The 25,697-nt window shown below is 42.1% G+C and overlaps 1 protein-coding gene across 2 annotated transcripts in view; it reads right to left on the bottom strand.

Moving 5' to 3' along the window:
* Positions 1–25,697, bottom strand: part of MCM8 (minichromosome maintenance 8 homologous recombination repair factor) — a 402,649-nt gene that overhangs the window by 359,622 nt on the left and 17,330 nt on the right. For both annotated transcript variants that reach the window (XM_085612630.1, XM_085612631.1), the window contains exons 3-4: positions 13,752–13,844; positions 1,843–1,925 (exon numbers count right to left, since the gene is read on the bottom strand). In XM_085612630.1, coding sequence (XP_085468756.1) covers positions 1,843–1,925; positions 13,752–13,844 — 176 coding nt within the window. The remainder of the gene's footprint in view (positions 1–1,842; positions 1,926–13,751; positions 13,845–25,697) is intronic.

Here is a 25,697-nt window from a genome sequence, read left to right as displayed (position 1 = left end):
ATAATAGTCACAATCCCTCCTTCTGATCCATTATATACATTTCTCAATTATTGCTTCTACCAATGTGGATGTCGAGCATAAACTACTTACGATTTGGATAGCCAGTTTGTAGTGTGTATATAGTGTTCTAAGCAACAGGTACAGCAGTATCACAATATTCAGGTTTTTGATGGTAATACCAGTCATGCTATTACTCTCGTCTTTGACCGGGATCCTACTACATTGTTTATCCGCGATTAGGAAAAAAACCTCTCTTCTTTAAAAGAGATCACCTTTCGTCCTCTACTCACAGAATTGTTGTGCCTTAAGTGCATGCATTTGTACTTGGATGCATTGAGTTGCCACCACCGAACTTTTGCACAATTTCCAAATCACCTACATTATCAGTTATGAATGCTGGAAAGAGAACTAGACCAAGGGGCCTATTACAATCTCGGTTGGACGGCCTCCGACTTGAGGTCGGAGGCTTTCCAACCAAGATCGTCGGTTTCAAATCCGACCAACTAATTACAATCTAGGTGTCGGAATTTAAACCGGCCGGTCATTCAGGCTGGAATCCGACGGGCTCAAAGAGCCTGCCAGCCAGTCGGAGATTGGCCGGTAATCCCAATGGACGGCTCTTCCGCCGTTGGGATTACGATGCTCAGTTTCCGACAGGTTTTCCATGCCGGGCTTTCCGAAATGGAACGTCTGTCAGAAAGAGAGTTTAGGGGCCCCCTAGCAGGGCCCCCTTCTCCTTGTGGTCTCCGGTTGACCCCGGTGCAGGGATGAACACAACCTCCCATTTCCCTATTGGAACTTGTGCTACGGCCGGTTTACGGCTGTAGCACAAGTTCCCATAGGGAAATGTGGAGAACGCGACTGCACCATGTGGGGTTGCATCATAATTAGGAGGTCGGTACCGCCGACCAGAGGTCGGTCGGACCCAATTCAGCGATGATGTTGGTCGGAGTTGCCTCCGACCAACATCAGAATCGGCCCCCAAGTTGCTGCAATGCAATGCTTTTTACAGCCTTTTCTATAGCTCTGGTTCAAATTCACAGCAAGCTTTGGCACCTACTACTCATCCAGTTCTTAAACCGGTTTACCAACCTATTGCCATCCTCAGAATGTCTACTAGTTTTCTTTTTCAATCAGTAATCTATGTAGAAAGGTATCAACACTTCGAACAGCGCTCTAGTCCTTCATGTATGTTTTCATTACCATCCCACATTCCCAGTGAAAAAATTCAGATATGACTGACATGTTTCCTGCGTGCCGCTGTGAATCCTTCAGTTCAACTGTTTAAAAATACTCCACTTCTCTTTCTTAAATGCACGACTTCCGTAGTATCCACCAAAAAGGTTCGTACTGACTTGTCTGAGTTTTCATCCTGCTTCTATATTTGCAGAATGCGACTGTTTCTGGCGTTATAACGTCCTTACAAACCTCTCAAGTCGTCTACACACAACAACCAGATATCCTCTGCTCGGGTCGCATTGCTGTCACAATTTTTGTACAGCATCTGCCATGCAGCCCCAGTTAGTAATAATGACTATGTTTGAAATAAAAGCATACTGTAAATAGACTTTGGGGGCAATTGTGTCTGTAAAGCATTGATACATACAAATTGTGTTGCGCAAAGAAGCAAGAACACCATTTGCAAGCTCAGTGGTTCTTACAATTCTTTACTGGAGTGCACAATAGCTTCATTCATATTCGCCATACATCTCACAGCTCAGACTCGTTAGCATGCTGAAGAGTAATTATAATGTAAGTTATGCAATGTATATGGTGCTAAGACAATATACGGTCCACGTAATCCTTTGATTATATTTTTGTAAGTTATCAGCCTGCTCTTACCTTATCATAGGATTCTATGCGGTTTGTGAAGAATCTCTCAAAAGCTTGAATCTTCTGAACATATGGTGAGTTTTCACTATATGCTAGATAAACGGTAAATCAGACACATAAATTCATTTATAGACCAAAAAAACAATTCATTTTTATAGGATGGTTACTTTATTAAGGCAACATACATTGGTGTATTTGCTTGAAGCACCATAGAGGTTTTTTTTGGGCTGCTGAAGCAAACATTTCTTACATAGAGCAGGAAGTTCTAATTGCACTTGACAAATTAAGCAGCAAGGTAACATTTAAGAAAACAGAAACCAAGATAAAACCTGTTAGTTAGCTTCTCTTACTGTTTGCGACTGAGCAATCATCTTCAAGAAAAAGTGAACGAAATCCCAAATTTGTCCTATTATGAAGTCCTATTATGAACGAACATGTTACAAAAGATATGCCACTCAGAATTTAGCTTTGGGTCAGACGGAGTCTATTTTGGGACCAAGAAATGTGTACAGTGCTTAATTTGAGCCAGTGGTTGCCGGTGGAGGGCACCGACACTTATTTTTGGGGACCGGCACTTATTTCTCCTCATCAGACATTTCCCAAGACCAACAGACCGAAAAACAAACAACACGGAAAGTCTGAGGAAAACAAATACAGAAAATAAGTCGGCATGGGAGAGAGCAAAAACCTGTACGAGTGAGATAACAGAGCAGGGACTACCTGTCGGTGAATTAAAGAAGCCTGAGGTGGATTCAGGAAATCTCACCCCCATGGTATTCGGCAACCTAACTTTTTATAGTGCCAGTCGTGGGTACCTAAGCAGCGTTTTAGACACCGACACATATTTTACAAATATAGCACTGTATGTGTAGTAGATCCATTAATTGGCTCCATCTGTTAAACTTGTCCGTGACAATACACGTGGAGGTAGATAAGTGGAAGACTGGTGTGGGTAGACTATCCTACTCCCCAATCGTAGCCTATTAATTCCTGAAGCATCCGGTTGCCCTCCGGGCCATTTTTAGACTGTTGGGATAGGGAAAGAATGGGACAGGCTGTCAACAGACCACTAGGGAGGTGGAGAAGCTGGATGTTCCCATCCTCCCACATTCACAATCCAGTTATATGACTTCTGATCGAGACTGGGGATTTAACAACACAAACTTCTAATCCCTCCACCCATTTAGGCCTGCTTCCAAGGGATCTAGACAAGCACAAGAACACAGAAATAAAAAAGCAAAAAAAGAAGATTACATTAAAAAAAAACAACAAAAAAAAACGAAGAGGGCAGCCTAATAGAGAACAGTCCAGGTACCTCCTATTGAGAGAAATATAAATAGTCAAATATAAACGTTCTGTAAGGAAGTGGGTTCTATCCCTCAGTTTCTTCTGCTTTTGGACTCTGTCTGTGGTGCACCATAATCATCCACTGTAAGCGCTACAGTAAAATAGATCGGAGATGTAACCTCCAGTGCCCATCTTTTAAAATAATATCTGCTGCTGCACAACTAGGGTTAGAGGCTCTCTGCAGGACGAGCAAGAAAGACAGTTGTCTGACTCAGCCTGGCATCTTCACACAGGTAGTACTGCTGTAGAGGAGACCCAGATTAATTTGGCTGTGTCATACTCGTGTCTTATTATTCAATTTGGAATTTAAAAAGTATGCACTTTCTTTTTCGCTTAAGTGTAAATCTGTGGTGTTAAACTGATTTACCCTTTGTGCAAAGTGTGCCTAAAACATAACTTTTGATTGGCAATAGACAAAGATAATTGAGATGTTCTTTCCTATCAATTATTGGGTCAATAACTCATATTAAAAGTCTGTTTTACTCTACTTGAGTTGATTCATGCATTTATAAATTGGACACATTTCCCCAAGCCAGTCTTAATGGGAGTTATCCTTTGGGGCTGCCATGATGGGAAAGGTAATTTTTCTGATGGTAAGCTGGTGGATTAAAGAATCACTGAAACAACAGGCATCTCCTACATAAATCAGATTTCTCCTGGCAAAGGAAGGTCGAGGAGCCGATTCCTCCATATGTTTAATACCAGCACAAGCAGCAATACTCTCTCAAGCAACTGCCGGGCATTCTCACATTGGACAAAGGGAGGCTAGTCAGACCTCTGGCTCCAGCCTCCACAAGTGATCTCTTTGAACTCTAGGAGATAAGCAACCAGACCTGAGTTACAGAACGTGACTCAAAGTAGGGAGAGGTTTGGTGCCATTTTGCTCTTAGCCTCTATCTTTTTTCAGATCAAAATGCAATGCAAGCATTTGGACAGCCCATGGGCTACTTTTTTATGGGTTGAGGTGTAATTTGGCATCACTGTACTGGGTAGGTACTCCATTGTAGTAGAAGTCTCAAGCTCTTAGAGAGCAGACCGGCTCTACGGTATTTAGTTCCAGGTCACAGCTGAAGCGTCTGACTCTCTGTATTGACATGGACATAAACAATGTACTCATTTTTTGTAAATGCAGACAACAGCCAGTTTACATGTTAAAAATATGAAAACAAGCACGCTTGAAATGCATGCAGCCACAGGGAGATTAGGTAAAATAAGCACAGCGCATATGCTGTGAAGGCAAAACCTTAAAAAAAAAGAAATTTAAGTTCCACAAAAGCAGATAGAAATAAATACTTGAGCCATGGGACATGGATAAGAAAGAGCACACAAAGAGCAGCAGGAAATAGTAGGCTACAACCAATAGAAATGGAGGAAACCTAAGTGGCAAGCACGCAAACAAATAAAAAGTAAGGGTGGGATGTAAACCCCTTTTAAGATTTATATTAAATACGATAGATTTCACAAGCACAGCGCAAGCGCTATGCAGGCGAAGCCTAATTAGGCACATAAATGTTTGCTCTTTTTTAAAATTCTGAAAAGATGCTTTTAAAATATTTTATGCTGACGCTTTTTAGGGTGCTAATGCAGCAACGTTATTTATGCTGTTGTTTGCTCTTAGAAAGGCTGTGCCCTAACTGTGCAAAATGCAAATAAAATAAACACAGATCCTGTAACCTACACAGTCATAAACTATGGATTGCAAGCAGACCGCACAAGCTGAGTTAGTGAAATGTGGCACAGGTAATACTGCTTTCTGTGACTGATTTTTTTTTTTAAATAGATTGCCATTTTGCAAAATCACAGAGACCGCTTTTTTCAATAGGAGTTCGCTATAGAGATAGCCATCTATCCCCTCCCACAACGATACAGATTAACCGCACGTGGCTTCATCAGTAATTTCCAAGTTAGCGGGAGAGAGAGGGGGAGGGGGGCGAAGGGAGAGAGGGAGAGAGGGAGAGAGAGGGAGAGAGGGGGAGAGGGGGAGAGAGGGAGAGAGAGAGAGAGAGAGAGAGAGAGAGAGAGAGAGAGAGAGAGAGAGAGAGAGAGAGAGAGAGACAGAGAGAGAGAGAGAGAGAGAGAGACCGAGAGAGACCGAGAGAGAGAGAGAGAGAGAGACCGAGAGAGAGAGAGAGAGAGAGACCGAGAGAGAGAGAGACCGAGAGAGAGAGAGAGACCGAGAGAGAGACCGAGAGAGAGAGAGACCGAGAGAGAGAGACCGAGAGAGAGAGACCGAGACACCGAGACCGGAGACACCGAGACCGAGACACCGAGACCGAGACCGAGACCAGAAGCAAATGAATCATATACATCTAAATGTTCCAGTTCTCATCTAGGAATGTTAAGATTATTAGATAGGACCGTGCAATTGTACTGCACAGAATTTAAAGAACCCTGTCATACTATCTAGGGTCAACAAGAAGAATGAAATGTGTAAATACGTCCTATGTATCCCAGTGTGTACTCAATCTCCGCCGGTCATTAGCCATCAAACCTTCAGGGGTTAGCAGGATCTCTTCCTCAACTGCAGTATCCTGTACCCCTGGGGCCTGTGCCTCCCGCAAGTCAGATAACATATAGAACCATTGCTGAAGATCATCCTCAAGTTATTCAGCTTTCCGAATGGGTTTCATTCTCACCTGCCTCTGCAGTCTCCCATTCACATAGGTCTTTCAGCCATGCTTCAACGAGCGGTGGCGGAGAAAAAGCCACATAATAGCAAAGCATTTCTTTGCTAGTACCAAATCTTCTACTTAGTTTCTTGGGGTAGGAAGTAAACCAAGCAACATCTGTCAGATCTCCATGGGAACCACCCAACCTGTAGCTTCCCTCAGGTGAGCGAGTATGGACTCCCAGTAGGAGGTGAGGGACAGATAGGCCCACGCCATAAGGGTAAAGTCAGCCTCCGGCGACCCACATCGTGGGTATGTTCCTGGGTAGATGGGATAGATCCAACTCAGTGTCTGTGGCATAAGGTATGTCTGGTGTAGAAAATTATATTGAGGGAGTTTAAAACACGCATTTGAGGCTACATTTCAGACACCCACATGGACCTTCAGCCATTCCCCCTCCGTTAGGGGGCTCCCCAACTAGTATGTCCCATTTCGTATGCACAGTAGAGTCCCATCCGGTAAGTCATCCCGTAAGGCTCGGTAAAGATGACACCAACTGGCATTCATGGGCAATGTACAATATTACTTTCAGTATATTAGTGCTAGGGGGCTCCTCAGGGAAGGACGGCCAGACCTCCCGCGCAACACTCGATATCTTTCCGTAATGCAGAAACTGTCCATCTCCCAGGTTAAAAAAAGTCACTGCCTCCTCTCGGCTTATAAATTGCCCATTAACATAGAGATCCCCAAACAGCTACCATCCTCACTCTTTCCAGCACCGCACAGACATGGACTCCGCAATACATGAGAAACTATGACGAATTTCTTATCCCACTTATTTATGCAGAAGGCTGCAACTGCAGTCTGGGGAACCAGAATGTAAAATTTCAATTCATGGCTTATCAAACTAGCTTCAATATTTTTTTATTTTTTTATTTTTTAAATTTGTAAAGCGCAACATATACCCGTGGGCGTCTTGGCGCTATAACTCAGCTAAAGCCTCCCAGGAGACGGAGCGAAATATAAAGAATAATGGGGTACAGAAAGCAGCTACTGATCAAAGAGCCAGGTTTTCAACAACTTCCTGAACTGAAACAGCGTAGATGTAGATCTAATCACCAAAGGAAGAGTGTACCAAAGTCTGGCCGCGGTGCTAGTGAAACATCGATCTCCCCAAGTGACAGTCTTTGAACGTGGCACCGCTAGTTGATAAAGATTTTTTGATCTTAGTTGACGGGTGGGGCGATAAAAGAAGAGCTTCTGTTTAAGAAACTCCAGCCCTAACTGATGGAGGGCTTTAAACGTGTGACACAAAGTTTTAAACCTGATTCGATTTTTAACCGTCAGCCAATGATAGTTCCGGATTGCTTGCGTAATGGGTTTAAATTTGGGGGTCCCAGATAGCAGCCTTGCCGCCGCATTCTGGACCAGTTGTAACTTGGCGACCACCCGACATTGAGCGTTCGCAAATAAACCATTACAGTAGTCAAGGGATGACAAGATCAGAGAGCTCACTACCGTCTTCCTAGCAGTTTCCGAGAGAAAGGGAATTATTTTTCTTAAAAGTTTAAGTTTATGAAATGCTGAGGAAGCTATTTGGTTGGCGTGATTAACAAAGTTTAAATTCTCATCAAAGATGACGCCTAAATTCCTAACCTTCTGAACAGGGGTTGGTATCGTTCCAAGTAATGGAGGCCACCAAATAGAAGACCATATAGGTGATAGTTTACCAAAGATAATCACCTCAGTCTTCTCGGAGTTCAGTCTTAAGCAATTACAGGCCATCCACTCCTTAATGGCCAGCATACCTTCCTGGAACTGGGCCGCTACTCTTTCTCCGTCATTATTGATGGCTAGCACCAACTGAGTGTCATCGGCATAGGTTGTAATGTTCAACCGGTGGGTCTTAATGACCCTAGCTAAGTCCGACACATAGATGTTAAAAAGTGTCGGACTTAGGGAGGAGCCCTGAGGAACCCCACAGGGTAGCGCCAGGTCTGCCGATTTAAACGGCCCTAATGTTACGGCCTGGGTTCTACCCGAAAGGAAGGAGGCAAGTAAGGCTCCAGCCTTGGAGTGAATGCCCAGCTCTGCGACACGGTCAATCAGGATGGAATGGTTGACCGTGTCGAAGGCCGCAGACATATCCAAAAGAACCAAAACCGCCGTGCCCCCCCGGTCTCTGATGGCTCTGATGTCATCCGCAGCTTTAATTAGTGCGGTCTCCGTGCTATGCATTTTCCGGAAGCCAAACTGGGAATTGTCCAACAGGGCGTTTTGTTCAATGTAGTCCGAAAGTTGATCATTCAGAACTTTCTCGGCCACCTTAGCTAGAAAAGGCAGACTTGCAATGGGCCTATAGTTTTTCAGCAAATCTTTATCTAGGCCTGGCTTCTTAAGAAGTGGTTTTAGAAGCGTGTTTTTTAGCTTGTCTGGAAAAATCCCGGATTTAAACATTGCATTACAAATGTGCATGATGGCTTCGCTGATCAAATCAATTATTGGGGAGAAAAATTTTGGGGGACAAGGATCAATGGCGGAGCCTGTTTTAATAAGTTTAATAGTGTCAGCTATTTGATCTTCCCTTATTTCTTTGAATTGGACTAGAGGACACTCCGGGTGTTTGCTTCGGGTGCTGCGAACCAAAGTCATAGGTTTATCAGTCACTGCAAACTCCGAGTAGATGTCATTTACTTTTGAAAAAAAGAAATTTGCCAGAGCATCACAAAGCGTTTGAGAAAGCGGGGGGGGCAGGTCAGGTAACTTCCCAGCCAGAGATTTCACCACCTCATACAATTGTCTGCTTGAATTTTTTGCATTTTCGATTTGTTCTCCATAAAAAAAAATTTGGGGCCTCGATCATTTTTTTTATAAATGAGCAAAGTATTTTTATATAGGGTTTTACTTTCATTATCATAGGACCTTCGCCAAATTCTTTCGTGGTTCCTACATATTTGTTTTTGTTTTCTTAATATTTCAGAGAACCAGGGTGCAGACGGCGTTTTCCTATTTCTGGAGATGGATTTAAGAGGAACCAGTGTCTCCACTGCGCTACGTAACCAGTCCAAAAATTGATGCACGCTATATTAGCATCTGCAGAAATAGTTGGACGGGAGTTAATTAGGTAGGCCCTTAGGGTCGCGTCATCAACATCCTTCCAGACTTTGACGAGTTCTTGAGTTAGAGGAGCCTGTTTTGGGGTATAGGTCTGGGTGATAAAAATATTACTCAATATGGCGAAATGATCGGACCAAGTGAGAGGCAGTATATCACCTACTGTTATATCCTTTGTATTAGAAAAGATACCGTCTAACGTATGACCCGCCTCATGAGTGGATACTGTTATCAACTGGGTTAATCCTAAAGCGCTAAGATCCTCCACAAGAGATTGGGTTTCCATATCTTCCCTTTTTTCCAAGTGGAAGTTTAGGTCCCCCAAAACCATGAAGGTATCCTCAATTGCAAGGGGTTCCATAAGTGACATAAAATTAGACAGAAATCCATTACTGAGAACCCGAGTGGCAGAAACACAGTCATAAATAAGACAGTATTTTAAAAGAAAAGAAAAAGAAAAAAAAAAAAAAACATCACATTGCACAGTTGGTTACTGGTTTGAAAGCCGCTCTCATTCGGACAACACTTGCATGCATTCACAGACTTCAGATATCTGTGATGCTATGTTGCAGTCTTCAAACACTGCTATTGACTGATAGATGGGTATTAATTAACAGCAAAGGCCTTTGAACTCAGTAAACGAGGCTAAAAAACCCTCACCAGCCTTGGGAAGAATTCTCAACATCGGTCAAAATGAGTGAGGGGGCGGGGGGCAACTGCTGTCCTATATGGTATTAAGAATTTCAATCACTGGCTACAACTTTTGTACATTTCAAATTCCCATGAAATGTCTGTCTTACTTAGCTTCAGTAAGTACATCCTTGAAAACATGGCTATGCTTTAATAAAGTACCTTCTATTACTCTCCAAAGACGTATACAGTATGGGTACCATGGACAAGGAATCTAGTCACAGCATAGTAACCTACACTGCGCTGTAACCAGCACCTCCCTCGCAGGAATGTATGAAGTTACAACACATATATTTACAACGCATGCCTTTACAACGCAGTTTTTACATCGCAGCATCCTTTCCAACGCATTCTTTTACATTGCATGCCTTTACATCGCATTTTTAGAAACCACCTTTACAACGCATTCCATTACATCGCATTATACCATTACATCGCAATATACCATTACAACGCATTCCATTACATTGCATTTAAGGGAAGTGTTGGATAGTGTAGGGGTAAAAATTACTATTCTCCAGTGAGTCCAACAGTAGGGTAAGTGTCGGATAGTGTAAGGGTACTATGCGTTGTAATGGTATGCGTTGTAATGACTTGTGATGCAATGCATGTGTTGTAGTGACATGCGTTGTAGTGACATGCGGTGTGATGGCTGCTTTGTAATGATATGCGATGTATAGGATGTTGCGATGTAAAGGATGTTGCGATGTAATGACGGCGTTCTAAAGGTAGTGCGATGTAATGACTGCGTTGTAAAGGTTGTTTCCCCCCTCGTAGTGCTAACGGTCTTCTTGGAACAAGTTGTAAACGGTCCACCTCATGAAACTGATGGGGCCCGAAACAGTGGCACAATAGTAATTTCACTGAGACCACTTTCCGCTCCTACTAATGTCTCCACCAAGAAAAAGCTGTATGCTGTTCAATATGGATAGCTTATATTTTCAGAATGGCTGTAGCCTGCATTGTCTGGTACTAGCAATTCCAAACTTTACGGCCACTAAAGTAGTCACATAGTATTGTGCATACACTTGATAGAATACAGTATAGAAACAAAAGTCTCTTGGATGCCCCTTTAATCTTACGAATCACAATAGATCGCACTGTAATGGTAATATATCAGTTAGCACTTCGGTGAATTCCAAATTTGGGCAGTGCATAAGAGAAGTTAGTTCAAGTGACTTTCCAAATGACTTTTGTGCATATTCAAGTGACTTTACAAATTACTTTTGTGCCTATTCAAGTGACTTTGCAAATGCCTTTTTTGCATGAACCCCCTTATGTTCAAAAGACAATTATGTGTAAAATAGAAAAAGGGCTTGATTTCTTCATCATGTGCAATTTCAGACTTTTTCCTTTTTGTAGGTTCGAGGAAGGAGAAACGTACATTGACGTTAATTGCATTATCAAAGTATTGTTTCGGTCCTGGATGAAGAATGTCATTCTGGTGACAGAGCCCAGAAGACCCCACTGAGTGATAAACTGAGGCTGGCTGCTGTGTTCACAAAGAACACGTCTGACACCAAATTATCACTGCTACTTCAAGGCCAAGCAGCCATGCCTGGTAACAAACCAGATTCCTTTGCTGCCACGCAAGGGGACTCCTCCATCATGAGAGACGTCATTCATTCCAGATTAGACTATGGGAGTCCCTTTACCGTGCTGTGACGCACATCACAATCGACAAATTGAAGAGCTCAACAAGTCAGTCAGGGTCACCCTGAACTAGAAACCTCAAAGTACACCAAACTCACCTTAAAATATCAGCCCTGTTCACCAAAGAAAGCTTGACATATGTACATAGTTAAGTACTATCTGCTACAGACCCACCAGGCTTCTTAGAACCAAAAACATAACCCTGAGATCCTTATTTATTTCTCAAATGAGCACCACTGACTGAACCATATCTAGGCATAAAGGAGAACAATAACATGGAGGGCATTTAGGTGGAATGATTAACAAAAACAGCCAGGTGGTAAATACTGCTCAACAGGATAGGAGAATGTTGTTTCTGAAGATGAAGCGGAAGGAGTTCAAAAGTAAAGAGCCTCATACAGAGAGCCTTGTGTCACAGAGTATGGGAGTTCTAAAAACGAAGGCTCTCCAAATGAAGACTGGTACTTCAGGGACCAATGGATGAAAGAGCAGCAGGTCCAGCTAAATGATGGTTCACACTAGAACAGATTTCATGTAGGCACTTTGGGCCAATGCTATTTTTAAAGACTATGCAGCGGCAAAATGCTGCAAAAGAGAACATCCACCTGGGGATCTGGGAAATATAATCCCCCCCCCCCACCCTCTTCAAGTCAACTAAATTAGGAAGAAAGTAGCCAAACTTACACATGCACAGAATTTGAGGAAAATACACTAACACCCAGCCGGAGGTCAAGAACGATTTTAAATAAGTCTCTTATTTAGGTATACAATATTGTATTAGTGGTAACACAGCACAATTAATGCACTGCAAGATTGTTCCCTCGCATAATAGGCAGCTTGACACCACGTCAGAGACCCTTGCCATGCTTCCCTATACAACTGCACAGCTGCCACACAGTTCTAGGTCCGGGTCCTTTCATTTGGAAAGGACTTCTGTAACAGTCTGTCAAAATTTTAAAACTCACCTGTTGTACCAACCATTCAGAATTAACTCGTTTGTCCAATAAATTTTATGTATGCAGTGGCATTCTTCCTGCACAGAAAGCACTGTGCAAATATCATCACCAACTCCTCTTCCATTTGGTCACACATAAAGATTACCAATGCAAGGCCTCAGAAATAGTTACACAAAAGGGAAATCACATCAGACCATCACTGTAGTGTCAATAATGGACCTTGGATGAAGAAAATAGTACTTAAAAACAGTGAAACTTCTGCTGGAATGCAGCCACCCAAACAAAGACAAATCAGGAATACTGTGTAATGCACAGCACTAACGTTGAATTATGACCAAAAGACCAAGACAGTAGGTTCTTGTACCAACTCTGTCTAACTGCACTGGTATATAAAGAGTAGTGCAACAAGGATACTTTCAGCCCTCATTCTTCAATAATCTGTGGCCACCTTGGCAGATGCCAAGGCTATTTTATGCTTATCCCTCATGACAGGAAAGCCAGCTTACGAAAAAACATATGAATCAATGGATCAGATAGATGTTTACATTTTTTTCTCAATCACATATCCCACTAAGAGCAGGCATTGGATTCCATACACTTTAAAGCTGTCCAGATGGGAGCATTCTAATATCTGTGTGTGTATTTCGGAATGTGTGTCATGAAGTCCAAACCTACCTGCAAAGCAACAGATCAATTTACAACAAGGGGGAAACATTGCAACAGGTGAGGGAAGAGTTGATGTGCGAAAGGGGTGGTCACAGCAGCAAAAAGAAGGGAGGGCGGTGGGCTTTGTGGAGGGTTCAGAGCTAGGATGTGCTGGGAATAAAAGTGGCTTGGAACAAGGACTCAAGAGGACAATTCTTCTGTCTCTCTTAGGTAATACAACATCCAGAAGTTGCTTTTAGAGTGGGATTTTGTGCTCAGTTTGGGTCTGATGAAGTCAACTGGAATGTAGTTCCCACATGCACTCTGAGGACAGCAAGTGAGGCCTGGTATCTTTTCCTGGGATCCAGGTTCTGGAAATGCTGCTGTGCATCTTGTGAAACAATTAGACATCCACATCACGGAAATGTGCAAAAGAAAATTCCTTTTTTTTTTTTTAACACTGTTTTTGTCCACAAAGATATCCCTTCTGCAACACCCCCGTTATATAGCCTTTCATATGTCACCAGGAGAGCATTTACACCTGCCTTTAACAAGAGTAGATTTGCATGTGTCTCAATGGCGGAAACCAACCTACGAACAGCTTGTGAATACACAAAAACATGCAAGTTTTTGTTTGCAATATTTACATCCTACAGTGAACAAGTCATTATATTCGCAGATTTTCTGCATTTCCAAGTCCAATTATGAACAGAAATGTCCACTGTCTCCTATTCTGTAAATCAAACCAAGGACGTTCCACCTGCAGATCATGTAAGAGCAGCACGTGGTTTCTGAAACCAAAGAAACAACACTGCTGGCATTCCCAGAGTCAGACTGAATTATCAGATATACTTTTAAACCTTATGCAAAATCAAACTTGAATGCATTAATGAAAATAACATACCTTCAGAAAAATAAAGCTTCCAGCCTTTATATGGTGTAAACAAATCCAATGATGACTGAATTAATCGAGGTTGAGAGGATGGCGAATAAAACCCTGAAATGATCAACAAAGATACTGACTGAATTAGCTCTGTAGATGGCATCATTTTGCTGTTCCTTGTGTGCAAGAATACCCATTTACATCTCACAATTCTAAATGATTTTTTCTGCTAGCCCAACACTGATCTTGTCGTTGAACACAAAAACCCAACTACCTAGATCATGGTTTGTTTTCGAGCACCCGCTCAAATGCTTTGGGAATAACAAAAAAAATGCGGACAAAAGTGTAATCAGGCAACATACTTACAGGCACATTGAGATAGAGGCAGATGTGGACTAGATGGCTTGATGGCTGTGTGGTGCACATGGATAAAAAGATGACAATGTCTATGAGCCATACATATTTTGAGGGTACTGCTGGATTCATGCAAATGTGGGTGGATATATCAAGTTCAAGTTTATTTTATTATGATAAGGAACTCTTTATGAGGTCCACATAAAACAACATATACATGCAAAACAAAAAATACATAATACATTATTCCATCACAATTAGTCGAGACATCTTAATACAGGTCCAAAAAACATTTAAAAAAGTTGTACAGTTTAAAAGCAAACATTTCATTAGGAGGATTAATCAAGGCTGCCTTAAATGAAGAAGCAGATAATATGTTGAGTTGTAAGCAAATTGGTCTTAACCATCTACGCCTGCAAGACATCAGTGCAGAACAAACAAACATGACATGATCTAAGTCCTGATCATACAATTGACAAAGATCACAGCATGCCGAATGACCATACCAGCTGGCATGTAGAGCTTTCAGGGGAAGCAAATTATGTCTTAATAAGAACACAAGGCGCCTGACGCCATGGGAAATGTTCCAAAACATATACGATTGAGCTTTCCGCAGGGTATAAGAATCAATAACAGGCGTACCACCTCTTTTCGCTAAACAGAAGTCTCTATCCTGACAAAACCCCAATTCCCAAGAGGCTGACTTCAGAACAGTTTTTAATGGATGAGAGGATAATAAAAATAAAGTCTCCTCATCCAATTTCAATTGCAACACGGCAAATCTGAAGTTTTTTACAATCAGGGAGAAATCATTAAAAGATCCTAGTAATTCATTTTTTATAAGATCTCTTAAGGTATTAGGTTCACCTTTAGATAGAGCTACTACCCAACGTATTATACTTGCCAGACCTTGAACCCAACTGCTACGTAAACCCAATTCCTGTCTCAGAGAAGCAGTCGAATTTGCTGTACCTACAGACATTAAACTGCGTAAAATTTTCCCTTCCACAGGGTTTAAAAAACTCCACTTTTTTACATCAATTAACTCAATTCCGTATAACAGGGAGGCCGGAACTTTCGCTCTGAAAACATCTAAAAGAATAGAAAAATGCCTTCTACCTGTGGCTTTATACAGGGAAACTAAACTCTTTCCCTGACAAATAGCCTTCCGAGAGTTATTGTCAATGTGTAGTTTGTCACTTAAATTATAAGTGACAATTTTACCTAGGAAGGTGTATGATTTCACACATTCCAGTTTTTTCCCCCCCACAACCCATGGATAATTAAGGCATTTAGACTTCTTTCTACCAGAAAAGCAAATCACTTTGCTTTTTGCCGTATTTATTGATAGGAAATGACTTTCCGCAAATTCAGAGAGTGCTTGCAACCGATTGTTCAGGCCCTTTGGGGTGAGATCCAAAATTAGGATATCGTCTGCATACATAAGGCATGCAATTGGAACACCACCCAAGGACGGGGCAATACCGGCGCAAGCGGAAAGTGTGACGGGTAAATCAACCGTATACAAGGAAAATAGCAATGGAGCCAAAAGGCAACCTTGCTTCAACCCATTGGAAGTGGGAATTAATTTAGATACACCACGTTCACCTCCAAGTAGAACTCTGCACCAGGTGTCAGAGTAAAGGGCGCGAATTAACTTGATCAGGAATGGGGGCATACCTAAGTTAAATAACTTTCTCCACAGCAAAATTCTATCTACTTTATCAAAGGCGGTGGAGAAGTCAATAAAGGCGCCATATACCTGACCACCACGGATTTTCACATATTTTTCATTAATAACTTGCAATGCAGTCAGGTTGTCTAAAGTTCCATGATTTTGTCTAAAACCTGTTTGCTCCATGGGAAGAATTTTATGTTCAGATACCCATTGATTCATTAAAGTAAGCACACATTTTGCGAAAACCTTACCAATGGCATCAAGCAGAGCGATTTGACGGTAATTTTGCGGTAGATCTCTTGCCCCTTTTTTATATAAAGGGACAATAATACTTCCTTTCCAGGAGGGGGGGACTGTTCCATTAGAAAAACAAAATTTAAACACTGGAAAGAGTATTTTACTCCAAAGTTCACTCTGGTGTTTTAATACTGAAATTGGGATTTTATCAGGGCCCATCGCACCAGAGGAACGCATATTCTTAATGGCATATTCAATTTCCTTTTCCGTTGGACAGTTAAGTATACGTGAGACATTATCAGATTCGACATTAAAAACTTGAGAATTATTATTACTGTACAACTTCTCGATATAAAGAACCCACACCTGTTCCTCAATGGCAATAGGCGTAGGACTGGCTCTAGTACCACAGCCTTTGCCAATTAAGGACCAGAATGTCTTGGCTTGGCCATTATAAGAAGCTTCCCTCAGTTGAATCCAGAGGGCATCTTCCTTAGAACGTTTTAAACGGGCCTTAAGTCTAACTCTCCTTCTTTTTAAGATAAACAACAACGACTTAGCTTCTTGAGTAAAGAATAAAAATTGTCCCCTTACCACTTTGTTTATTTCTCTATTTAAAGCCCGTAGAGGATGAGGGACTACGAGGGATTGTTTCACACCTGGTTTCTTTTTTGCGCTAGCGGTTACAGAATCTAAAAAATTGAAAAAACTTAACAGCACTCTCCCTTCCCAGAGGGGTAAATTCTCAACAGTAAAATACAAAAGAGGCACTACATTTTCAATAGTACAAGGGTTCCAAAAACATTTCCCAGAGCTGGAATCAAAATTCACAAGATCTGTATCCAGACTCCACGGATCCACTTTCTGAAGATTAACAGAGACAGAAAGCATCAATGCATTATGGTCACTAAGAATAGACTCAATGACCTTCATATCCTTTAGTAGGTGAAAACCGGAATAATCTACCATGATAAAATCAATAATAGATTTTCCCTTATTAGATTTACGAGTATAAGCTGCCGGGGTGTCAGACGGAAGCCTCCCGTTTACTATTAAGCATTCAACTTTAAGTAAACCATCTAAGATAAGTTTACCTCTTTTGTTAGTTTTAATTTTAGACGGAAACTGGGCAGGAGGAATATTCAGAGACTCTTCCAATTGAATATTTCTAAACAACTCCAACCCACAGGTAGATATATTACAATTTAGGTCCCCAAACATTAACACATGCGGAGTTGGGGAGACATCTAACGCTTTAGTTAAAAAAGTGAACAAATTTTTTAAACCAGTATTAAAACTACAATTGGGGGGAATATAAATATTAACCACAATCAACAATCTATTAGGGCAATCCTCAAATACATCTTTTAGGGTTATTGCTTGAAACAGTTTCCCTGGATCTAAATAGTGTGAATAGTTCCATTGCAATCTGTTAGATAACAAGCATGCTAACCCTCCCTTAGCATGACCTCTTCTAGTGCTGGTTGCATTGTATTCCAAAACAAAATAGTCTTTTTCCAAAGCTAATCTTCCTTCAACCCAGGTTTCTTGCAAACAAATTATATCTGCCTTTTGAGAATGCAAGAAACCCAATTTCTCCTTATAATCCTTGAATCCGGCAGTGTTCCATGAGATAAATTTCAGCTCTCTGTTAAAAATTGGAAGGTTGTTTAGAACAGGGAGCGGATTTACTCGCTAGAACTCCAGGTAACCAACTCCATTTAAATTGGTCATCCTTCCCTGTCTGCTTAAGGGGAGCGTTTTTGTATGAAACTAGCCTTTCATTCCTAGCCACACAAATTTTTAGGTCCTCTGATCTAAGATTAGACCAATCCGGCAACAGCACACCCGTATTAGAGGGAAGTGATAGTGAAGAATTGGCAAGAATCCTTTGAGTACATTTTTCCCCAAAGTGTGGCATGACATCTATCCCTCTAACTTGAAATTCCTCTGCCCACTGTAGAACAAGATTTAACACAACTTTCGAATGGAATTTCACCCTTGTTGATCTTATTGGTTTCCCCACGAAGGAGTTAAGGAGAAATACAACATCTAAGTCAGACGTTTGAATTAATTTCAAACTTTCAATCTCATTAAAACAGATCAATAGGGCAGATCTATTTAAAATTAAATCTGGTTCAAACAAGGGAGAAAAATCAAGATATAAAGTATCCACACTTATTTTTTCTTTTGGGAGAATAACTGACATTGAAGGTGGAACCTGAAAGGGTCTTGCTGAAGGATTTAGGGAATTAGGGGACGGGATGACGGAAGAGGTGTTAACCTTAGAAATAACTTGGCAAGATCCTGCTTTAACATTACAATAAGCTGAAAAAGGATTGGCGGAAGGGTGGGAAACCTTGGGGAAGAAAGAATTGGTAAAGCTTATAGGACCTAAACCAGAGACAGGGGCGTCTTCTTTAGGCGAGACAACCCTAGCTTCTACATGAGAGGTAGGGGACTGCTCCACCTGCGGGGAATCTTCTGAACTTAATTCAGCATTCTTATCAAAAAGAAGTTTCCTCTGTCTTTTTTTAGCGAATCTTCGAATGGGTTTCCTCTTCTTCATTCTAATCTTTTTGTGTTTCAGGGGACTCACTTTTCCCAACAATCCCGTATTTACTTTGGGAATCTCCTCTTCTTTGCTAGATGGCAAGGAGAATATCGGAAAAAGAGATGGAATTACGGATTTGGGAATGAGAGGAGATGTTGCTATTACCTCTATCTTGTCACTCATTGGAGCTATACAATTAGCGCCAGCCGAAACCACTTTGGCAGGATTGGGGACAGCAGGAAGAGCTACAAGCTTCTTTTCCTTATCACCCTCTATCAAAGGAGCAGTTTGAGCTGAATCCAAAACTGCCGAAGCGGGAGGAGTGCCTATTTTTGGGGGCACCAATGGAGAAGCCGATGGTATGGGAAGATCTGACACTAACTCATTTTTACTTAGCAAGAGAACTTGCAAAATTTGCGTTACAGTGTCAAAAATACATTCCGAACCTCCCACAAATTTTTCGAGCAAACTCAAAATCGAAGAAAGAATTGATTCCAAAGAGGACAAAGAATTAGAAATTAGCCTCCCATTAATGTTTGGAGAGCCCTCAGCTAAATTGTTCAACACTGGACCAGAACAAGATGTAAAGTTTAATTGAGAAAGGGAAAAATCTAGTTTATTCGAAGGAGTGCTTCTTAGAGGACCGGTACTTGAAATAGTTATTGCTTCCTCTAAAGGCACGCCTTTACGGTTCCCCTGTAATGATCCCACCCGCGCCCTATGAGCTGTTAAATCAATGTCGGGCAGTGTAAAATCGTTCCCTACTACAGGGGATTTAACTAACGCGACTGACAAAGGATCAGTATTCACTGAAACTTTAGGAACATCCATTAGGGCAACTTGGGAGGGGACAATTTTATCATTATTTGACGCCGAAGGCGAGCCCCTTAGTACTTCGGGACTAACTAAAATAGGCAAAGATTGACTGGCAACCATGCTTAAGCTAGAGGAAACATCAATGACCCCATTAACAGGCACCGAATCGTTAGACCCTGGGATTTCATTCGGGGGCTGCAGATCAGTGGGTTTATCTTTCCCTTTGTCCCAAAAATTGAAAAGCTGACATTGACCTTTCAATTGCATGGAAGTTGCAATTTTGTTCCGAAGGGGGTTAGATTTGGTTTTAGACCCTGATCTCCCCACAATCACTCGCCCAGAGCGTAGTTTTTTAGCCGTCATGAGGCTATATTAAACGGGGAGTAAGAATCAATTAAAACAATTGTAGAATAAAACAACTCAAAATCCTAAAAGACAATACAATTTATAAAAGCAGTGTCACACAGGTTTAATACCGGAGAACCAAGGGAGGGGGCCCAGCCCAGCCTTCTGCAGCCTCTGACGGCCTCAGACGGTCCCGCCCTTGTCCCGGGCTTCTCCCGGCGCGCTCCCGCGCGCTCCCGCGTTGCGGTATCACAAGGGAGGGTTATAGCCGCGCTGAGGCGGGGGAGGAGCCAGCAGGGAGAGCGGGTCAGCTGCTGGTGATGCCGAGGGTCAGGCGCTCCTGGGACTTGAAGTCCTCGCCTGACCACGCTCGCAGCCCTGCCCACACCACCGCCACAGAGGCTCTGTCTGAAGTTAGAACTCACAGTCACAGCGCACTTCCAGCAGCGCTAAACAAAGACCCAGAGGCGAAGCGGGACCCGCGAAGCGGGTTCCGCGAGGAGTTGATCGAAGGAAGAGCAGCTCCAGCGTACTCGCAGTCCGAAGCTCCCTCTTCAGTCTACACAGGTGACAGGTAAGGAAACCACCTTCCTCACAGTTCCTGACACACCGTTTGTGTTCCAGTGTCGGGTGTAGCTGGCGTCTGCCTTCCCGGAAGGCAGACGGTGGATATATCGATAATTGGTTGCAAGTTGAAGGATGGACTACCAGAGTATGGCTGGAAGGACATATGCTCAGGTGGGGGTGGATGGGTGATGCATGCATGGAACGATGAATATATGGAGAGCTGGGGGTCGATTTTTTAAATCACTTTTCTAAGGGTCAAACTGCTATCGAAATCTACTTGTCCTGTAGAGAAATCAACTTGTGCCACTTACTCTCTTAACACATTGGCGTTTATGTTTTAATTTTATTGAAACGGTCTACTACAAGTAATGTTTTGTAATAATGCTAAAGCAAAATATGTTTTCTTTGTTTCTACTTGAGGTGCATTTGGGTGCAACATTGGTACAGTTTGAGCGCTTGTTTTTACACTAGGGCTCAGTCGATATAGAGACAATATCGGTGCACTTCTGGAAGCTGGAACTGAAACTGTGAAATACAGGTTACGCACACATGTGCAGTAGATGAATTAACCCACTTATGTATGGAGTAGATTGTAAACTATGACAAATAAAGTACACGCGCTCTGTCCATTGCGTGCTTTCACCCACTGGGCTTCCTCAACAGCTTTAGAAAGCAGCCCAAAAAAAACAAACCACAACACACGGATCCTTGCAGTTGAAGCATTTCCCCATAATTTTCTAATTAAATTCCACCAACAGGCTAAATACGAGTCCATTATTAACTTCCTGAACTGTCAAACGAGGACTGATGCCATTAAACAGGTAGAATTTTTTGACAGGGAGATATCATCTGACCTCTCAATTAAATTGTAAACTACAACAGTTTATCTTGCTTGTACAAATTTTAAATGTTCATCTTGTCAGCTGCCCCTCTTTTCGTGCGCCCATGGCCAGTTTTTTCTTTAATTACCTGTTTTCTTAACTCTTCACTTTTGATATTATGCAATAACTGTTTTTTTTCTCTATGTTCTCCTATTAGTGCCCTTCCAATCTTTTCCTCTCCATTCATTGCACCTATTGGACGGTATTTATGTTGCGCAAACCCAGCTGAGTAGCAAAGGAGTTCTGTATATCACTTGGGGGAAATGGAGACAATCTACAAGATCAGGATGCACCCTGGGACTTATGGTCTCACCAGGGTGTGCGGCGGTCTGGCTGGCGGGGTAAAAAGCAGGAGAAGAGACAGTCTGGGACTGGAGTCCCACCAGGCTGGTCCAGCACGATGTGCAGTGCCCCCCGCAAAACCGGAAAAAGACTGTCAGAATTTAATAACATCTTTTAGTAAAGATGGTTTTTAAATTGTGTGTTGGAAAATGCCACTTTTAGAAACTAAGCATTTTTTGTTCAACCATTCTGTGTGTCACTGCCTGTTTGTGGATGGACTGTCTAGTTTTGGTGTGATAGGGGCTGGAGATGTGCATTCACTGTAGACAGCCACTGGGGGGTTTGAGGTGTGACTCGTCCTCCCTGGATGACTCGGAGCTCAGCTGATTAGACCTTGGCTGCATTTAGAGTAGTGGGAGGAGTTTTCCTTGCACCTGAATAGGGCCTGTCTCCCTTGCACAATATTGTCTCCACCCCCTGTGGTCCTACTGCACCAGTGAGGTTAGAACTGGTTTGGACTGGGCTCAGAGACGCTTGCACAAACAGAACAAAGACAAAATGGGGTATAAGTAGTAGACCTTAAACCCAGAACTTTAGATCACTCTGGACTCAAGAGGAACCTTTGCCAAGGAGAAGAGCTGGAGAGCTGTAAGGAGGAGTACTGCCCCTTTGCTGTGTGGGGTTGGCCTGCAGTTGCTGCTTCTGCCAAGGAAAGGACAAAGACTGAAACTTTGCTGTGAACCTGCTTGAAGAATAATTTCCAGGGGCATGTGTGAGCTGGCCTCCTGTTCTGAAGTTTCAGGGACACAAAGACCTCACCCTAAGCTCCCCTGAACTAGATTGCTGAAAGTTCTGACCTGCCAGAAGGTGCCTATTCCAGTTTTGGGTCTCTGGAGGTTGTTCCAGCTGCTGGGAGCTGGAAGCAACTCGAAAGAAGCAAGAAAACCTGTCTCTGACGCTTTCCGTGATGCCGCTCAGACCTGAACCGAGGCAAGGGACACCGCTCATGAAGTGCTCGACGTACCCCCTGGCCTGCACCGCAGCTCTAATGCCCTTCAACGCCTGCAGTTATCAGAATTTCCCGATGCTAACGCTAGCACTGACGTCATCGCCAGGGCCTGCATCCTGTTATCTCTGCGCCAATAATCGCCGAGGGGGACTCCACAAACTCGATGACTTTGCCTCGTCACCGGAAATGACGCCTCAGCGCCAACGGAACAGACTTCCCCTGTCCTGGATTCGACACGTCACCTCCTCGCAGACATTACGCCTCGCCTCCCCCATGGCAGCAGACCTCAGTACCGGACGCCTCACCTCCATGATGCCGTGAATCATCATAGATTTCGTTGTCCAAAGGTAGTGTTTGTTTGGAGTTCCGTGTAAGTCCGTGCTCCTCGCGGTTGACGCCATACTTTGAATTTATTGCTGTCACGACGCCGCAATAGCCCTAGGTGGAGCTATTTGTTTTCTACCAGCTTTATTTTTGCAATAACTATTCTAAAGTCATATCTTATTACCTGTATGTTGGATATTTGTTGTTTTAGTCGTGTTGAGTTTAGATAAAGATACTTTATTTTTGGTTTAGTGTCCATTTGTGGTGGTATTACTGTGTGTTTTGACTACAAATACTTTACACATTGCCTTTGGGATAAGCCTGTCTGCTCGTGTCAAGCTACCAAGGGGGTGAGCAGGGGTTATCTAAAGTGTGTTTCCCCTGTATCCTGACTAGAAGCAAGGGTCCCTAATTGGACAAAGGTATTCACCTCTGCCAACTAGAGACCCCCTATCTAACAGTAAGAAAATGTCAAGTTTCTAAAAGTGGCATTTTCAGACTGACAATTTAAAATACTACTTCACCATAAGTTGTGATTTAAAATTGTGAGTCCAGAAACACTGAACTCCAAGACTCTATCTTTTCCCATTTGGTAATTACACTCACAATATGTTTAAAGCCAATCCCAATGTTTTTTTTTTTTTTTTTTACAGAGTTTTATATATATAGCGCAAACTTGACCCGATTCTGGTATTCAAGCGGTTTACATAGCACTAGTTGCATTACATGAGGACACATTCATTTTTGTTAGGCACGGGGATATTAAGTGATTTGCCCAGTATCACAGGATGCTCAGTCAGCGTCATTGCCTAGACTCAAACCCAGTTCCCCAGATTCGAGGTCGACCACCCTAGATGTTAGGCCAACTCCTCTCCCCTTAACATATGGAAGAGATATGCCTTGCAGTAATGAAAAACAAATGTAGCAGTTTTTCACTACCAGACATGTAAAACTCAAAAGGTACATGTTCTACATTTTAAATACACTGCACCCTGCCTAGGGCCTACCTTAGGAGTGACTTATATGCAATAAAATATAAGGTTTGGGCCTGGCGAGTGGTTTAATTTGCCAGGTCGAAATGGCAGTTTAAAACTGCGGACACAGGCTCTACAGTGGCAGTCCTGAGCCATGTATAAAGGACTACTGCAGTGGGTGGCACAATCAGTGCTGCAAGTCCACTAGCAGCATTTAATGTACTGGCCCTGGGCACATGTAGTGCACTTTACTAGGGACTTATAAGTAAATCACATATGCCAATAGTAAATAACCCAATCTTACCATGTTCAGAGCATACACACTTAAGCACTGTTTAGCAGTAGCAAAGTGTCCAAAATTCTAAAGACAACAAAAATGAGGTCAGAAAAAGGGGAGGAGGAAGGCAAAATGGTGATCCAATAGAAAGGGCCAGGTCCAACACCCAGAATTATAGGATGTTGAGTCAAGCGCCAAACCCAGGATTCAAAGGAAATCAGAAACTGCAGATTGAACACCTTATCTTTTTACCTGAAGGGTAGATTAGGTCACGTGTATGTCCCGCCTGATGAGTAAGAACTGTTCCTTTTTGTTCCTCCTCACAGCAAAGGCGACCAAGATGTAATCTGCCTCTTTTCTGCTTCATAACTCCCCCATATGTTAAAACCCCCCAACAAAGAGAAGTTTGAGACTAGCATAACACGTGGTGCTACAAAACGAATCATCTCATTGTCAGAGGCAGATCCTTGTGCCAAAATACTAACCAGAAAGAGGTGGTACATTACGATGTTAAATCAACTTCCTTCATCATTGACCAGTTGTCCTAAGTGATCAGGACAAACTTAGTTTCAAAGTAATTGTTTCGTCCTTGGTAGAACCACTGTTTTGTATACTGTCAATGTTTACAAATAGACATACAATCTGAATTTCCTGAAAAGTATATTAAATTGTAAGTACTGCAATGTGTTTAAACAGTATAGAGCAGAAGGATTTTAGGTTATTTCACAAGATGCTATGTATCTCACTTAGGTTTTTGCCTTCTATTCACCTATAAAGGGGGATTAAAAAATATATTTCTTTACTCTTCATACGCATATGAATTAGTGGGGAGATTGGATAGAGAACCTGGGTATCGTGACAGAGCTGTAATGGGTGAAAGAGGACTTGCTAAATATCGAAAAGAAAACACATGGACTCTGATTGAACTGTCATGCCAACATGCTGGGCACTGGACAAGCAATGCGATTCTGGCAACTTCATGAAAGACTATCTTTTAAAGAAAGAATGAGCAATGATTGATTGCTGTGTTGCTCTGAGACTAAGCCATTTTCAAAATCAATGCCAATAAAGTAGCAAACTTTCTTTTGTCACAATGTTTAAATATGTATAAATGAGAAAGCTCTATGCTTCAGAGCTGCATTGTATAAAGCATGTGTCGGCTGATTTCTATGCAACTATGTAAGTCAATTTTTTCTGTTAGTCAATGAAAGAAGTATCTAGAAAGCTGTGACACTGGTTTAAAATGGGAATAAATAAAAACAATAAATAACCAGTTAATCTTATTTTGTATGGTTTATATAATTGAGGGAAGGAAAAACATGTGAAATGATGGGATATTATATGCCTGACATAAGGAGGATACTGTATAACCCTAAAACCGCGACTATAAATTATGGCGATTAGGGTCGATCCCATCTATGGAAAATTAGTACAGGACAGAGAATTATCATACTTAAATATGTGGCTACAAAGAGAAATTATAAATCCTCTATGGCCCTGTAATGTTCTCACAGTGGTACTAGTAGCAGTGTTTGGTCAGGGATGTCACATAATAGTTCATGAGGGTCTGATATAGGAGTGGTTTTGAGGATAAACACTAAACACCATTTGAATTTAGAAGAATTAAGCAAATGTATCATTTCGGGATAGCTTAAACATTTTACATCTG

This window comes from Triturus cristatus, chromosome 6 (genome assembly GCF_964204655.1).
Source record: "Triturus cristatus chromosome 6, aTriCri1.1, whole genome shotgun sequence".
Classification (NCBI taxonomy): domain Eukaryota; kingdom Metazoa; phylum Chordata; class Amphibia; order Caudata; family Salamandridae; genus Triturus; species Triturus cristatus.
This window is presented reverse-complemented; position numbering and strand designations above follow the sequence as displayed.